The sequence below is a fragment of the Cyprinodon tularosa genome, unplaced genomic scaffold (genome assembly GCF_016077235.1).
Source record: "Cyprinodon tularosa strain WSP-4 unplaced genomic scaffold, ASM1607723v1 ctg105, whole genome shotgun sequence".
Classification (NCBI taxonomy): domain Eukaryota; kingdom Metazoa; phylum Chordata; class Actinopteri; order Cyprinodontiformes; family Cyprinodontidae; genus Cyprinodon; species Cyprinodon tularosa.
In genome coordinates, this window is record NW_024037838.1 from 1,129,767 (window position 1) to 1,147,913 (window position 18,147).

The 18,147-nt window shown below is 36.0% G+C and overlaps 1 protein-coding gene across 1 annotated transcript; it reads right to left on the reverse strand.

The window, feature by feature from the left end:
• Positions 1 to 1,624: 1,624 nt before the first annotated feature.
• ccdc47 (coiled-coil domain containing 47) lies at positions 1,625 to 9,013 on the reverse strand. The gene is made up of 13 exons (XM_038284831.1): positions 8,895 to 9,013; positions 7,538 to 7,833; positions 7,347 to 7,448; positions 6,883 to 7,057; positions 4,692 to 4,813; positions 4,544 to 4,609; positions 4,352 to 4,453; positions 4,091 to 4,201; positions 3,886 to 3,971; positions 3,747 to 3,805; positions 3,546 to 3,655; positions 2,456 to 2,623; positions 1,625 to 2,241 (listed from the first exon to the last, which is right to left on the reverse strand). The coding sequence occupies exons 2-13, from the start codon at positions 7,823 to 7,825 to the stop codon at positions 2,161 to 2,163; spliced, it is 1,470 nt and encodes a 489-aa protein (XP_038140759.1). The 5' UTR covers positions 7,826 to 7,833; positions 8,895 to 9,013; the 3' UTR covers positions 1,625 to 2,160.
• Between the last annotated feature and the right edge of the window lie 9,134 nt (positions 9,014 to 18,147).

Below are 18,147 nucleotides of genomic sequence, written 5' to 3' on the forward strand. Positions count from 1 at the left end.
TGTATAGAAGATATACAGCAGCTCGCTGCAAACACTGAAGGACCTAAGCTTCATTTGAAAAGCATGGTCTGCTCTTGCCCTTCTTGTATTTAGCTTCCCGTTTACTTTAGAAGTTTAATTCTGCCAACATTGTATTAGATGGAATTACACAACAATAATTCTTAAGGTCCACATTTGTGTGACTGCTTTTGCTATTATCTTTTTCTGCTGCAACACCACAATTTCCGCATTGTGGGATAATAAAGAGATTTTCTATTCTATTCTATAAATTAGACTGAAAAAATCAGGGTTGAATTCGAAATAAATAAGAAGTGGGTCTCTTTATTGTGTGAAATGCTTTAAGATAATTGCTTCTAGTTTTTGTTAATAATTTGATTAAAATCAACCAAAGCTATTTAATATAAGTACTCAATCTATTTTCTTAATATCAGCTTATTTTACTCAGAGAACAATGATCAGTGATGTTTGACAATAAAGACATCAAATAAATAATTGCCATTTAAAACTGCCCCACTGTAGCCAGGATTTTGTCACAGTTTCATAAGATTTTTATTAGTTCTCTTGTCATAAAAAAAGGGAGTAAAAATTGATTGGCTCAATGGTAAATATACGTAATACTACTGATGGTGGTCAGAGGGCCCAGTGGCGCCAGTGCATGGCAGCCTGGCGTCTGCCAGTGAATCCCTAGGCAGCTGTGGCTACGATGAAGCTTGGCACCCTCAGTGTGTGAGTGAATGACTGAATGTAGTGTAAAGAGCTTTTGTCAAGTCTCCTGACTTGACGAAAGCTTATATAAGTATAAGCCTTTTACCATTTATGTTAATTATTTACAACGGTAACGTTATTTCACATAGGATTTTTTTCTTTAAGAAAAAAACTTTTATTTACATGGGGATTCAAATCCCAATCTAAAAATTGGCACAACTTATATTTCATGTAAAAATATGTAATGTATCCTATAAGGTAGTGGCATCTTGAGATCACCAAGTCTCCAACAGCAGTGGTTTAAGATTAAATCCCACCATCATTCATGCAAATTTTAATTATGAATTTTAATATGAGACAGAAATTGAGGTTTTGGTAACACTAATTCGAGATCAATTTCAAATAATATATATTAAAAAAAACAAAAAAAAAAAGAAATGAGAAGCCAACAGCCAATGACTACTGTTTAGTATGGTGGAGGACCTGTACTGCTGTTGCTTTTTAAAAGGCTATGTGACAGTTGTTGGCAAGCAGGGGATCAATGACACTGTGTTAATTTTAGAAATGCAATGCAGGGCTTCTCTTAACTTTTTTTTTAAGTTGCTATAGAAATAAAAAAAAAGGCCAAATCCATAGACCATTAGGAAAAGACAAAATAAAACATATCATAGAAAAGCTGTGTTTTAGCTGACATGAATGGGTTAGGGTTAGAAACAACTAATGATTCTTCAATAAATAGCGAAGATTTGCACTGTATTCAAATATTTCCATTTCAGCTTAATCAAAAGCTGTGAGACTACTGACAAGCGCATCAGATTTACCATAAAACCTTCCCATTTTTGTTGAGTGATGAAAACTTACTCTGGTTTAGATTGTTTCACATTTCTATTTAAAAAACTAAATACAAAACACAAAAATATTACTTTTAAAGAATTCAGTGCATTTATTGTTTGCTCAGATAATCATTAGAAACAGCGAGACGGAAACCTATTTCATCAATATATTAAACATTTCCTTGACATTAGCATTTAGAGACAATGATGCTAATATATTACAAACGAATTCCCAGCAATGCTTTCAGTCCTTTAAAAACAATACATGAATATTTTCACCAAATAGTGTCCTCCTTTCCAGTGACTTATATCTAAAAACAATCAGGCTTTATGCATTTCAAACAAGAAAAACAAAAAAATCAAAACCTGATTTGATAATGAATAAAGACTCATTTGAATGAGTTAACCCAGCTTTTAGGTTTTGTCCACATTGTTGATAATAATGCAGTCTTTACGTGATAAAAACAGCACAGCCTGACACAACCAGAGAGACAATATGTCTGTCAGGAGAAGTCTAGTATCCATGGAGCTGAAATTGTAGAGTTTAAATGAATGAAGAAGAAGAAAACTGAGCAAAGCACTGATTTTCCATGTGCTAGAAAGCTTTTCTCTTGTTTGTCTTTCACATGGCTTTCACTTTGATCTGCTTCATCTTCATTTGCTTCTTCTCAATCTTCTTCTGCTCACGCCGCTGTGCCGCTTCCTGAATAAAAACAAAGAAAATAATACTAGTTAGAGTCAATCATTAATAACAGGAGCTTTGCTATTAGACTTTATGATTATAACTCAGGTTATCACAAACAGAAAAGAGGGAACAAAAAAAGCTTGCATCACTACATCCTAAAAGAACCAAAACATTTTGCCTGTGCTTTTTTTAAGATTCCAGTCAAGGCTAAAAGTTGAAGAATGTTCCAGACCTCCAGACGGCGTTGTCTCTCAGGATCCTCTTCATTCATGATCCTCTCCTTCTCAGCTCTCTTCTTCTCCTCTCTGCGTGTCTGGGCTGCTTCCTGACGCTGAGCGTGGGTCTGCTTCAAGAAGTTCTCCTCCACACGTGCACGGTTTCTGTCAGCTTTTTGCTTTCCCTAAACATACAAACAGGCTATATAACAACTATCATCTAAAATTTGAAAGCAACAAAATATTGGTCAAGTGGTTTTATTATGTTTACAAGTAGTTATGAAGAAACAAACCTAATTAACACATTAACAAAGCGTGACATCTATGTTTATACTTAAACCCTTCTGCAGAGAGTTTTCTCTGCATGTGCTCGCTAGCAACCATAGTCTTGGGTGTTTTTTCCCCCATTAGCTAATAGGAGTGTAAATAATAATCGTTTTGTATCGATACATCGATCAAACGGCTGACGATCCAATGCAACGACACGTCCGCAAGAGTATCGATTCTTTTTTCCCTCCGATCTATTTTTATCCATTTGCTCCTGGACGTAATTTCTGACTCCCGTGCTGTGGTGGCGCTAATCCTATTTTGCCCTCCTACCTCGCTACTGCTACCATTTTTCTTGCACACACACACACCTGTATAAACAGTAGGCAAGACAGACATGGCGGAGGAAAAAGATGACTTGCACACCCCTTGCAGGTTCAAGTCATTTGTGTGGAAGTATTTCGTGGTGTATTCTTGAGTATCGAAAATAATCGAATCGCTGTGTCAGAAAATCGACACTTAATTGAATCGCCATGATGGGTGTGATTTACACCCCTAATAGCTAACAAAAAAATTAGCTGATTTTAAGCACATGTGATCCTCCTATAAACAAAGTAATCCCCCTTTTAGATTGATGGTGATTTCAATTTGACTCCTTTATTATTTCAGAGAAAATCTCGTTGGTTTGAATTTAAAAGGATCACTTTGCTCCCCAAAAAAGAAACAAAACAAGACAGACAGAACTGACAATTGTCAGCAGAAATTATGATCTGTGTTAGTGTCAAAACTGGTTACCATGAATGAAGTACTAAGGCTTCTTACTATCTGAATAACACTCACCTCTCTGTTCAGACGGAGCTTCTTGACTTTATCAATGCTGTAGATCACCATGTTCATGAGGGGGAGAAGAGAGTCCATGTCTTTGGGAGATGTATTGCCATAGCCAGGCACTATAAAGCGAAACATTCATTACAACTAATTACTTATAATATTTAGTATATTGTGTTTGTTTGAAAAAGAACAGGAAAGCAAATAGGTCACCATTAAATGTAAACAGTAGTGTCTTCTTGGTCTCAGGCAGCTTTAATGGCTGACCCTCCCTAAATAACACACAAAAAACAACATCAGCAGAACGATTAAAACCACCCGTCACAAAAGCAAAGAAAAATAAAATACTCACTCTTGCATAACTTTTGGACCAGAAAACTGATCCGAGAAATGGATCGACTCGATCTTGTCAGCGTGATTAGTGATGTAGTGCACCATCTAAAAAAATACCAGAGGCCAACCCAAACAGCAGCACTTTAAATTATAGAGTCGACTCAAAGCAGTAGATTCATGTTGTTTATAGAAAAAAAACTGGTGCAGAAGCAAGACTCCTTTACCTTGTTATCCATCACACCATCCGTGACTTCACCCATCTCACTCAGTATTGCCATGGAGTCTGGAAGCCCATATTTTGCTCCAGACTTCGGCTTGTCGCTGCAGAACTCACTCTATACAATGCAAAAAGTATGAATTAGTCGATGCAAAAGTCAAAAAGCACCAAAAGTTTAAATTTATAGAAGATAGTATTTTTATAGACGCAAAAGAAATAATTTATAAAACAAAATAAACATTGGTAAAAACACATGGAAGGTAGTCACCAAGTCCTGCATCTCCTTCTGCAGCCGAGCCATGGCCTTCTTGGAACCCACAGCAAAGACAAAAGTGTCCATGTCTTCATCATTAAGAGTCACTTTGATTTGCTACATGCAAAAACACAAATATTAGGACTAATCCATTGCTCAAAGAGTGTGATAACTTTTCAATAAATCTGCGGCAGGATAAATGCATACCACTTGGTCACAGGCGGGCCTCATCATCCTGGTCACGGTGTTCAGGAGATCCTGCCTCTTCAAGAACTGCAACAACCAGCAGGAGACTTAGAAAACACGAGCAGGGAAAGATGCATAACAACTACAATATGTCACGGAGTGCAGATACCTTGAGTTGAATCAGCATGCCTTCACAGCACACACGCCCAGAGCACCACAGATTATAGATGTGTTCGTTCTCCTGGTTCAGCTTTCCAGTGCTCACAGGTTCTTTACTGGTGCCATCATCACCTAGCATGCAGATTAAAAGCAATCAAACACAACTTCTACCTGATGACTGCAGCTACTCTCCAAATGATTCACATTTTAAACGTTAGAACCACAAAGTTTGTTTTTATTGTTTTAACACTTTCTGGATACAATACTAATTTGGCATGGTATCAATACTAAAGTGTAAATTGCATATTTTTGTTATTGTTTACTTCCTATTTCTGGGTTATTTGCACCTTCAAAGAATACTTCAGATAATCTTAAAATATTGTCAAAATGTGTTATATTTAGGTTATTTATTCTAAGTTTATTTGCATCTCTGATTCCATTGAGAAAGGATGTTCCATATTGAGATTGAAAGGGGGGGTTGAGATAATAGAACTATTCCTTTTTTATTACTTTAACGCCTTTTTGTCAATCCTTTGTACAGCAGCTCAAGCTCGGTATGTTTAAATAAAGAGTGTCTGAACAAACATTTGTCAAAGTTCTGAACTTTGACTGGGCCATTTTACCAGCTGAAAATAAAATGATCTCAACTATTTATAAACCTCCATCTCATTCCCAAGTGTTTGATGAATTTTACCCCTGTTCATATATACCTGCAGTCATTTTCTTAACAACACTCTTCCCTGTCCCTCCTTAAGAACAGCATACCCATATAGCGCGATACCATCATCACCATGTTGTACCAGCGGTTTGTCCGGCAGTCTTGTAGCCCTGCCTTATTTGCTTCACCTTGTACCTTCTTTGTAGTACGCAGAGTATTTATTTTGTGACCAGTCTGGCTGAAATTGTAACATAGAGGCCACCATTGCACCTCACCAACTCAAACTCCTGCTGAATGTCCTTCTCAGCAAAAATGCTGAGATAGGGGCTGAACCTTATTATCCTTAAAAAGGTCAGAGCTTCTCTTCATCTACTCTATCTTGTGTTTAAAATATAGACAACAGTAAACCATGCAAATGCAAAAACTACAGCAGTATTGGCTGTAAAAATACTAAACGACCCGCCCCCCCTGCAAAAGCCTGACTAAGCAGAGAAAAGTAATCGGTCGCTCAAGGGACCAAAGCCCTGTGGAAGGAAAAGTGTGGAATTTAAATTAGTCGGCTTTGTCATATTTAGAAGAGGTAATATTATTTGGCTAACATCATTCTGGGTTCAGTCAGCCCAGATTTCAGGGTAAGCGCGAGTTTATAAGGAGCCCTAATCAATGGAACACAGAAAACAGCAGCCACCAAGGCAAAGCAAGATACCTCAGAGTACAAATTGCTCTCAAATAGAACTAAAAATATCAATAAAGCCATATGGAGATTACAAAAAACATATTCAACAAAAAGACAATACTATTACAGTAATGCCTTCAGGGAATTGTGATGGATCTGATGGGTATATGAGCTGTATGGTAACAGTTTAATCCTGGCAGTTTGTCCTCAGCATAAAAATGAAGTGCAGCGCTTATATGACACAACAAGGAAATATCTGCGTGTTATATTAGCGATCTGTGGCTAAAATCTGACTCTTGCAAAAAAAGAAAGAAAAGAAAATCAGCTGAATCCATATTAAATGTGAATCTAATCGTGTGTAGCACAATGAGCATTTCCTCTACAATACCTATAGGCACCTGCAGTAAAGGATGCAGTTTTTGATTGTTTCTTTCATCTGATTTTAGCTCGAATGTGCAACAGATGGATAAGATAACTTCGGGAAATCCTGCGACCGAGTTACTTTACAGAGCCTGATTATTTGTCTGGAGACAACAGCTATCTGACTTTCTGAAACTAAAAATCTGGGATATGCAGGGAGTTACCAAACTTATTCGGGGTTATAGCTTATCACATTTTGTGAAATAGGGTCCAGGAGGAAATTCCCTGTGTTGGATTTTATTTGGCGTATTGAAGTAAGGAGTGACAGAACACTTCCTATCAGTAATACATTTTGCAAAGCGCTGTATAAATTTCCTTCTATATTAGAACTATAAACTCCTTTAATTTACATTGAAATAATATCAATCAAACATAACACAAAATATAAAACGTTTAACAGATCCTGCAGTGTTGTTAATGGTTCTACAACGAGAGGGAAAGACTCACCCACTAGTGCAAAGTTACTCTCTAGAAGTTCTCTATTGGAGTTAAACCAGGCCTGAGCGAGCCGGCTGTTCTTGTTCTTTCCAATGATGTAGTTCATAATGTAAGACAGTAAGCCAGTCACCATCAGGATCTCCATGTAGTAACTTTCCCAGCTGTTTTGAAGGTGTGCAGGGACCTGCAAAGAAACAAACCAAAAGAAACAAATGAATCGTGCTGCAACTCAGCAGATCGTAAACATCTGGATGTCTGAGCGGTCAGACTACTATGGCTGCACATGCAAGACCTTGTGCTCAGTTCCACATCTCAATCCTAACCCTCCCTTCTGAAACCACTGCTGTAGCTCAACCAGCTCAGTTCTATGTCTATGAGTACATTTTGAATGTATACTTTATATCTTAAGATACTACAAAAGCACACATCCTTGAATATAACTGATATTCCAGATACTTTTAAACCGGTTTTACCGTGTGGATTATGAGAGGGTCCTTCATGGAGTGGCCGGTCTTCTCCATGTCTCCAATTCCCTCAAACTCCTCCTGGTCATATTTGCTGTATATGTCTTGATCCTTAGAAGAAAAGATATCAAAATACTCAAATGGTATCAGTCATAGTAACACCATTTGAATGTTAAGCATTAGAGAGTAAGGGGACATACTTGAGTCTCAGAGTCTTCGAAACCATCCTGACCATCCTCTAGTTCCACAGTGGCTTCGTCTTCATCCTCTTCAGGCTGCGAGGAGGGTGATGAGACACGTGGCGGAGGGGCTGTCTCTGCTTCAGCTGTTAAATCCTCGTTCACGTCCTCAAACTCAGCAAAGTCATTGTCATCAAATTCTGCCAGGTCCTCCCCGTCATCAAAGTCGTCATTGTAGCGTCCTTTTGAGGCAGGAAGGGCCAGAAGGAGCAGGAGTGCTGGTACCAGGAGGAGATATGTGCTTCGCATATTGCAATCTGAATTAAAATCAATCAAAAACACAACAAGACAATAAGATAAAATAGGGAATAGAATAGGAGTTTCCTTCACTGACGGACTGACAATTTTTATTTGGTCTTAAACAACTATACATGACTTTGAAAAAAAAAAACATCAATGCATTTCATTTATAAAAGAAAAATAAGGCGTGATGAAAGAAAAGGATCATGCACCGTTTTACTCTAAATTAAAAGGAGAAGTTACAGAAACCTGCTGCAGCTGGTAAAATAAACTGTAGCACTCTATACAAATGCATGAAAAATGGTACCAACAAGAGCAACATTTACAACAGGATAACCAAGTAGAGTGAAATAATAACTATGATGAAACCTTAAACTTTTATCAACAAACATGAGTGAATATTTAGGGATAGAGGACTGATAACTAATGGTTTGACATTTATTTAGAAGGATCATGGAGAAATGTACCCACCCAGTCTACCCTGATCAAATGAGGGTGTCATTCATAAAGTAACAATAATAATCATTTACTTTCTAGATTAAGTGGTAAAAAAAATCCCAAGTGGAAAAGACAATATATATATATATATATATATATATATATATATATATATATATATATATATATATATACACATATATATAAAACCGAACTAAAGTTTTACAATCAATATGAAATAAAAAGCATATGTGGGTAATAGAAATAAGGACGGAGTCCTTCGATAAAACTTACAGCCATTGTGACAGATTGGCTAAATCTGAACAAGGACCGATGTGATTAGCTTATAAGTTCAAGTGATAAACCGTCAAGTTTTCGAAAAGACTTTAGTGGAATTGTGGTTAAAAATGTCTAATTTGTTAATAAGATGTAGGTTAAATCCCCCAAACCAGACCCATCCCCCAACACTTACTCACTAATTCTCATGTACAGTTAGCCATTCACCATTAGCATGCTAACAGTGTTCAACTTCATTGTGAAACAACCGAAGATCTGAGCAGACGTCTATCGATTTTCTCCTTAAGAAAACAGGGGATATAAATTATTATTTTAACGGTAGACGTGTGAACAACTATCTTACCTGGTAACAAGCTGTAACAATAAAGCAAGAGCTGGTTCTGAGTAAGAAATTGGAACTGTCCTTGACGTGATGGTAAATCTTAAAACTTCCTGCAGACACAGGAAACACCCTTTCAAAATAAAATCCTGTCTCACTTTAAACGTTTCTGTAGTGTTGGATAGTTAATTTTAGTAGCAAATATATCTAGAAGAAATATATATATATATATATATATATATATATATATATATATATATATATATATATATATATATATATATATATATATATATATATATATATACATACATATATATACATGCATACATTTTTTCAATATAAGCATGTGTTTGAACTACGGACGAGGATTAAGGCCACTGAAAAACAAAAAAAGTTAACTGATTTTTACATTATCTTTTATTTATCTTTTTTTTTTTACTTTTATCTCAGAATTCTGATTTTTTTTTTCTCAGAATTCTGACTTTCATCTCAGATTTTAGACTTTTCTCTCACAATTCTGACTTTAATCTCAGAATTCTGACTTTAATCTCAGAATGCTGACCTTTTTCTCAGATTTCAGACTTTAATCTCAGAATGCTGACTTTTTTTCCTCAGAATTCTGAATTTAATCTCAGAATTTTGGATCTTAATGTAGATGGGCACCATGAAGGAAGAGATGTGGGAGCACTCAGCTTCACTGACAAACATGTGAGTTGCTTGGGAGGGCCAGTAAAACATTGGTGGAAAACGACAGAATTAGGTGATTTTTTTACGTGCCTGAGGGATCCCCGGTGATGCTGTTTCATTAATGGGAGCAGAAGGTGATTACAGTTTTTCTCGATTGTTTACACACAAATATTGGTACTTGAAACACAATGACCACAAAATGTAACTCATGCACCAACCCCCTGAACCAATTCGGCTAAACTACAAGCACAATTCCTGCTTTACACTCAAATTGCAGTTCTAAAACACACTTTTTCCAAAACTCTACACACAATTGTCATGAAGAAAATCTTTTGTTTTCACAAGGAACACACTGTTATTCAAAACTCTAAAGTTAATTTCCTTACTATGCACACTGACTCCTCACATGGGCAAACACCTAACACACATGTTTCCACTCAGCAATCAGAGCTTTAGCATAAAAAGGCTACAGGTGAGCTCTTCTGTTTTGGAGCAATGGAGGCCAATGTTGTAAACAGAGCCAGAGCCAGAGCCAGAGCCAGAGCCAGAGCCAGAGCCAGAGCCAGAGCCAGAGCCAGAGCCAGAGCCAGAGCCAGAGCCAGAGCCAGAGCCAGAGCCAGAGCCAGAGCCAGAGCCAGTGGATGGAGAAAATAATGGTTAATAGATTAGGATACTATCTTGAGAAGAATAATCTAATAAATGGATATCAATGTGGATTCAGAACTGGAAGATCAACAATAGATGCTCTAACTAGAGTCAGTAATGACATAGAGAAAGCTTTAAAAATGAAGGAAATAATGATTATAGTATTTTTTGACATAGAAAAAGCATATGACTCACTATGGAAAGAAGGATTACTTATAAAAATGAAACAGATGGGAATAGGTGGGAGAATGTATAATTGGATAGCAAATTTTCTACTAAATAGAAAAATAAGAGTAAAAATTGGGAATGACTATTCAAATGAATATAATGTTGAAAATGGAATACCACAAGGTAGTGTAATTAGTCCAATTTTATTTAATATTATGATCAATGATATTTTCTATGAAACTGATAAATGTATAAAATCTGCACTATATGCGGATGATGGGGCCATATGGATGAAAAGGAAAAATATTAAACATGTTGTAGAAAATATTAAAAAAGCAATTAGTAAAGTTGAAAAATGGTCTTATGAATGGGGTTTCAAATTATCAGCAACCAAATCTTGCTATATGGTTGTCACAAAGAAGAGAAATATTAATATAGAAACAATAACATTATATGGACAGACTTTAGAAAGAGTAACAGAATATAAATATCTAGGTTTATGGTTGGACAGTTCTTACTCATGGAAAACACATATAGATAACTTAGAAACCAAATGTAAAAAAGTTATTAATATATTAAAGGCTGTGGCTGGAAACAATTGGGGGGCAGATAGACAGTCATTATTAAGCATATACAGGGCTCTAATGAGAGCAATAATAGATTATGGCAGCATTATATATGGAGCAGCAGCTAAAACATCATTACAAAAAATAGAAAGATTACAGTGTAGGGCTTTACGAATATGTACAGGAGCAATAAAAACAACACCTATTAATGCTCTATTAATTGAAAGTGGGGAAACTCCACTTGAAATGAGGAGAATTAAATTAGCTTTAGCATATTGGATGAAAATTAAAAGTAATATAGATAATCATGTGAATTCAACTATTCTGCAAAATTGTTGGGAATATGTGAAGTTCCAAAGTAATGGATTTGGATGGATGGTTAGGAAATGGATTAAAAAGTATAGACTAGAAGACAAGGAAATAGCTCAATTTAACCCAATTAGCGTTATTCCTCCATGGCTAATACCTGAGGTTAATGTAGATTTGCAAATCAATACAATGAAAAATGATTGGAATATAAATGAAATAGGGATAAAAACTGATATTTATTTAAGAACTACATATAATAATTACCTTAAAATTTATACAGATGGTTCTAAAAATCTAAAAGGTTATGTGGGTATAGGAATATATATCCCAGAGTTTAAAAAATGTATTCACAAAAGAATATCAGATCAATTGTCGGTATTTACAGCAGAAATGGTGGCAGTTATATTAGGCTTGCAATGGGTGGAGGAGATTCGACCAATCAGGGTGGTGGTGTGCACAGACTCTAAAGCAGTAGTGGAAAGTATTAAGGGAGAAGGAAATAATAGAAAAGATTTGGTATTAGAAATTCATCATATTTTATTTAGACTATATAGGGGTGGCATTGATGTTTGGTTTTGTTGGGTGCCGGCACATGAAGGAGTAAAAGGCAATGAAAAGGCAGATAAATTAGCTAAAAGGGCTTTAGAGGGGGAAATAACGATTTCAATTCCTTTTGGAAAAGGGGAAGGGAAATCACTTATTAAAAGTAAAGAAATGGAGGAATGGCAAAAAATATGGAACGAAGATAGGAAAGGAAGAAGATTATATGAAGTGCAAAAGTCAGTTCGAATTCGAAACATTAATGAAAGAAACAGAAGAGAAGAAATAATAGTTAGTAGATTAAGAATAGGTCATACCTACTTAAATGACATGCTTTACTTAATAGGGAGGAAAAATAGTGAGAAATGTGAGAAATGTGGTGAAAAAGAAAATGTAGAACACATACTGATGAACTGTAAGTTATATGAACACGAAAGGGAAAAATTAAAGAGAATAGTTAGAAGTATAGGGCATGAATGGAATCTTAAAGGAATATTAGGAAATGAAGGAAACATAACAGATATTCATAAACTAAGGAAAGCATTGTTTATGTATCTTAAGAATTCAAAATTAAAAAAATAGAATCTAATAGATGTCAAGTAACGCTGCTACACACTCATGTACAGTAGGTGGCGGTATGTACCTTAAAGTTGCTTGTGATCCGCCATAATAGAAGAGAAGAAGAAGAAGATTTAGTTTTGGTGGTGAACCCAAACAGTAAAGCTTTTGTTCAGCTTTATTTTCCGAAACTGAACATTAGAGCCACTCCGGTCGGTCGGTGGATGGTCGTTTGGTGCATGGCGCGTGTTTTGAAGCTGCTTATGGAGAAATGTCTTGGGCCGTGAGTAGTGAGGAAACAGGAAGCGATTCTTGTGGGATGGAAGAGGGAAATAGTGACAATGAAGGTTGGAAGATAGCAACATCAAAAAATGAGAAAAAGCGGAAAAAACAGAGATCAGTTCAAGGGGAATCTAGTTCAGAACAATCCAGTGATGATCATTCCATACATTCCACAGCACAACAAAATGAATTCAAAGTCATATTCAAAGTCGTTAATCAGGCAGACTCTTTTACAAATTGGAATCCGGTTCACTTAACAAAAACCATCAATAAACTTGTCGGAGAAGTCAGAGGTGCCAGAATTCTGTACAGTGGAGACCTGCTAATTAACTGCAGAGACAGCGCCCAGCAAGGCAAAGCAATACGGATCAACAAAATTGACGGGATAAGAGTTCAGTGCAGCCTAATGGAGAACAAAAAGATCAGCAGGGGAGTCATTGGAGGAGTTCCTCTAAAAATTTCTGAAAAAGAGATTCTGGAAAACATAAGCGGTGCAAAAGTAAAAGAAGTAAAACGGTTAAAAACAACAAGAAACGGAGAAAGATCTGACAGTTTATCTGTGCTAATTAAATTTGAGGAAGAGCAATTACCAAGCAAAGTATTCATCGGTTACATAAGCTATAATGTCAAAATCTACAATCCTCCACCATTGAGATGTTTCAAATGCCAAAAATTCGGTCACATTGCAGCAGTTTGTAAAGGGAAACAGAGGTGTGGAAGGTGTGCAGGAGAACATGAGTACGGAAAATGTGGAAAAGAAGCTAAAATAAAATGCTGTAATTGTGGTGGAGAACATACTGCTGCCTATCGCGGCTGTGAAGCAAGCAAAAGGTCTGAGGAAATTAAAAAAATGAAATTTGAGCTCGGAATAACCTACGCTGAAGCTGCAAAAAGGATCCCATCTCAGTCAGAAAAACCCAAACCTACAGTTCAACACACAGCAAATTCCAAACCTCTAGAGAAATCTCCAAAAATTAATGAAGACTCACTTATTGTTAAAAAGACAAATTTTGTTCTTTTCATGGTAGAAGTAATTAATTGTACTGCACAGACAACAAAAAAAACGGAAAAAATCAAAATAATAGTGAAGGCTGCAGAAAAATATCTGGACATTAAAGATTTGAACTGGGAGATGGTTGGAAGTATGATGGGAGGACCGATGGGACCATCAGAAACTGGCAGAGTTAAGATGACCTAGAGTAAATTAAAATTATATGGGCAAATGTGATTTAGTATTATGTTGGTTTAAGTTACACAGGTTTTTTTTTTTTTTTTTTTTTTTTTTTTTTTTTTTTTTTTTTTTTTGGGGGGGGGGGTGAATCGTTTCCTGTTATCTTGCTTTACTCCATATCAGTTGGTGGCGGTAATGCACAATTCACAAGTCTGCCAACCGCCATAAAATCCCATAAGAAGAAGAAGAAGAAGAGCCAGAGCCAGAGGAGTGAGAGTAAGAGGAGGACGATGGGGAGGACGAGGACGAGGAAGGCCAAGGACAATCATTTCTGATGAGATCCGAGCCACTTTGGTTGACCATGTGGTCAACCATGGCCTAACAATGAGGGAGGCTGGGCAAAGAGTACAGCCAAATTTGAGCAGGTACACTGTAGCATCCATCATCCGGACTTTCCGCAATGAGAATAGGTAAGAAATCTACTCTCACTACAAAACTGCAGTACTGCATATCAATACAGTACCCAATGAGTACAGTAGTACAGTATTACCTGTGGACTGTTCTGTAGGACATTGTGTTTCGAGTATTTGGGAAATGTATTTCTACACAGTATTTACAGTATTGCACTCTTTGTATTGCAGAACTGAAAGATTACCAACAAGAGGTGGACGGGGCCGTCTTCTGTCTCCTGAACAGGAAACAGAGATCATGAACATGGTTCTTGAAAATAACGCCATTACCTTACGGCAAATACAAAGAAAAACAATAGAAAACAATGAGATATTTCAAAATATTGATAGGGTAAGTTTATCAACGCTGGACCATGTCTTGCACAGAAATAAACTGAGGATGAAGCAGGTCTACAGGGTGCCATTTGAGCGCAATTCAGAAAGAGTCAAAGAATAGCGATATAACTATGTGCAAGTACGTCCTATACATTCCCACCCTTGATGCATACTGTCAACATTGTATAAATCATACATATTTCTATTATTTTGTAATCATAATGATTGTGCTTCACAATAGTGACCGCTCCATGTCCACTTCTGATATTGTCATGTGTGTTTCAGAGAGTCCTTGAGCTGGAGGTGGATGCAGTGGAGCACCAGTTCTTCTTCATTGATGAGGTTGGATTCAACCTCACAAAAAGACGAAGGAGGGGAAGGAATATAATCGGCCAGCGTGCCATTGTTGAAGTCCCTGGCCAGCGCGGAGGGAACATCACAATGTGTGCAGCGATGACCCACCATGGCATCATCCATCACCATGCTACCCTTGGCCCCTACAACACAGCCCATCTGATCACATTCCTGGACACCCTACACAACACACTCATTCCACCAGATCAGATAGACGGCCCAGAGCAGCTCAGGTACGTTGTCATTTGGGACAACGTAAGCTTCCACCGGGCTGCTCTGGTTCATAACTGGTTCACTGACCACCCACGCTTTTCAGTTGTTTATCTCCCTCCATATTCTCCATTCCTCAATCCTATTGAGGAATTTTTTTCTGCCTGGAGATGGAAAGTGTACGACCTAAATTCAGAAACGCGTATACCCCTTTTCCAAGCTATGGAAGACGCATGTGGAGATATAGCAGTTGATGCTTTTCATGGCTGGATTCGCCATGCTAGGCGATATTTCCCCCGCTGCTTAGCCAGGGAAAACATTGCTTGTGATGTAGATGAGGTGCTGTGGCCAGACCGAAACAGAAGAGAGGATGCAGCATAGTTTATTTTGTTTTGTTTTTTTATTATTACTGTAACTGTATACAGTAAAATCTTCTGCACTGTATGTGCAACTTTGTGTCGGTTGGGATGTATACTGTGTACATTGTTTTGTGGGAAAAATAAAACATGTTTGTTACAGTATATTTGTGTGTTCTGAGTATAAAAACAATATTCTAAAATATTTTACAACGCACTTATGTATTTAATGTCTGTAGTAAGTGTAACACTGAACAAAAAGTCATTATGATGAATGGAGAATGGTGTTTTACACTGAGCACATCAGTGTTTAAATGCTTTTTTTAATTGTCTGTTCATATGATAGTTTGTGTGTGTCATCTGAACACAAAATGGCCTTTTGTGAAGAAATAAAACTGTTTTGAATGTAAAGTTTCATTTTGCAGGAGAATTGAAGGGTTTTACCCGTTGTGTGTGTGTTTGTTGGATTTGTGTGTAGAGTTCTGAGAATACGAGCCATGTTTTCAGAAATGTGTGTAAACAATCCAGAAAAACTGTAAAACAAGAGACATAGTTTAGTCTTTAAAACAGACATGGCTACAGCTTGCTGCTAACATGTTTGTAGCTTGTTCAGTCAGAATTATGAGATTAAAGTCAAAATTCTGAGAAAAAAGTCTGAATTCTGAGGGGAAAAAAGTCAGAATTCTGAGAAAACTGTAGGAATGCTGAGATTAAAGTCAGAATTCTGACTTTTTTCTCATATTGTACTGAAATAAAATATAAAAATCAGTTAACTTTTTTTTTCCAGTGGCCCTAATCCTCTTCTGTAGTAAACCAACATAGCTGTTGATACCTACTACTAAAGAGCATTATTAAAAAAGTTGTCAACATTTAAAACGTATTTGATTAGCCACGTTTTGGTTTGTAACTCTTCAGAGGTATAAGTTCAACTCCAATTGTAAGAATGATAAAAACATACAACACAGTTATTGTACATAATAAACTAAATTTAGTAAGTGAAGCAACACAGTAAAAAAATGACATTTGTTGATGTTGAGAAATAAGAAAGAATCAATAATATGCACGTTTAAAAATGTATCTATAAAAAAACACAATTTTGTCATAGAAAGGCTTACATTTACTAATTTTAGAGGAATTCTATCTTCCCTTTGTAACAATATACAACTTCAACTGTTTTTGCAAAGAATACTAAAAGTTTAGATAATAAAGAAAAATCCTAAAAAATAGAGACACCACATTAAATAAGCAATATACGATATACATTTAAATATTTACCGCTATATAAAATTTGCAAATATTGTAATATAAAGACGTCAGTTAAGCGATAATAAACAAATAGTACATATAACGGTTTGTTGTCGCCCTCTTGTGGTATTAGTGAGAAATACAGCTGCTAATGACTACTACCATAGACAGACCCACCGCTCGAAATACGTATTTATGGTTTACATGTAAATAGTAAACTGCTGTAGAAAAATGAGTAATTACAACTATTTGTCATTGTTAAGAATCAAGATTTATTAATTGCCATCCATTGAGTAATGTTGTTGACACACCTGGCAGGGAATGTATACATAGCACAAAGACATAAATGAAAAATAGTAACAGAAAATACCAAACATCCTTGGACGAAAATATGACATATCATTAAAAATGCAACATTAATACGCAAAGCACAGCTTGAGCCAGAGCAGTCTAGGAAATGACAGATGATGAGAAATAAATTAATCGTAAAAATTTTACAGAGATAAAATAAAACCTCACAAAAAGCAAAGTATGAAAAATGCAAGGAAGAACTGTAGAGGCAATTATTGGGAAAAAATATCGTTGCTGAAAACTCAATTTAACCACAAGAAGGATCAGTAACCACTGACTGTTTCTAATTGCTACACTGGAAAAAATCAATACCTAGATAAGTCATTTCTTCTTAAAATAAGTGCATTTGTTCTTGAACTGAGGAGGTAAAAGTGACATTTTGCCAATAGAACAAGACAATTTACATTTAAAATAAGAAAACACAATTGCCTTGTCTTATTTCCAGAGCATTTTATCTAATTATCTTATTCTAAGAGTAAGAATATTCATTCCATTGGCAAACTATCTCACTTACCTACTCAAATCAAGGGTAAATACACTTTATTTAAGAAATATTTACTTATTTCTATATAAATAAAATAGTCAAAATCAAGTTCCCCCCCCTGTGTTTAACTATTTTAATAGTGCTGCTTTCCCTATGTGAAACAGATACCTTATAAATTCAGTTTTCTGTGTTCCTGGAAGCTGTCAATTCACAGCCAAGGTATGCCTTCCCTTCCTTTTCAGACAAAGAGTTAATGATACAATTAGAGTAACAATCGTACAAAATATTTATAATGTGTGCATTTAATAGAAAAATAAATCCTTTTAAGGGCATAAAATGACGTATATTTAGTATGAAAATAACACTTTTTAAAAATGTCATTCTAATGTGCAATTTCTTTTAATATCTGGCGTTCAAATAGGTTTAAATGTTCTAGTTAACCGTTCACATCAACCAGAGACTGTAGCTCCCCCTTAGGTACATAAAGTAAATTATAAGGAGAAATAATGGATCATTTGTAATGCTTCATAGTTATAGAACGAGGTAAAGTGTTTTTAGAATAT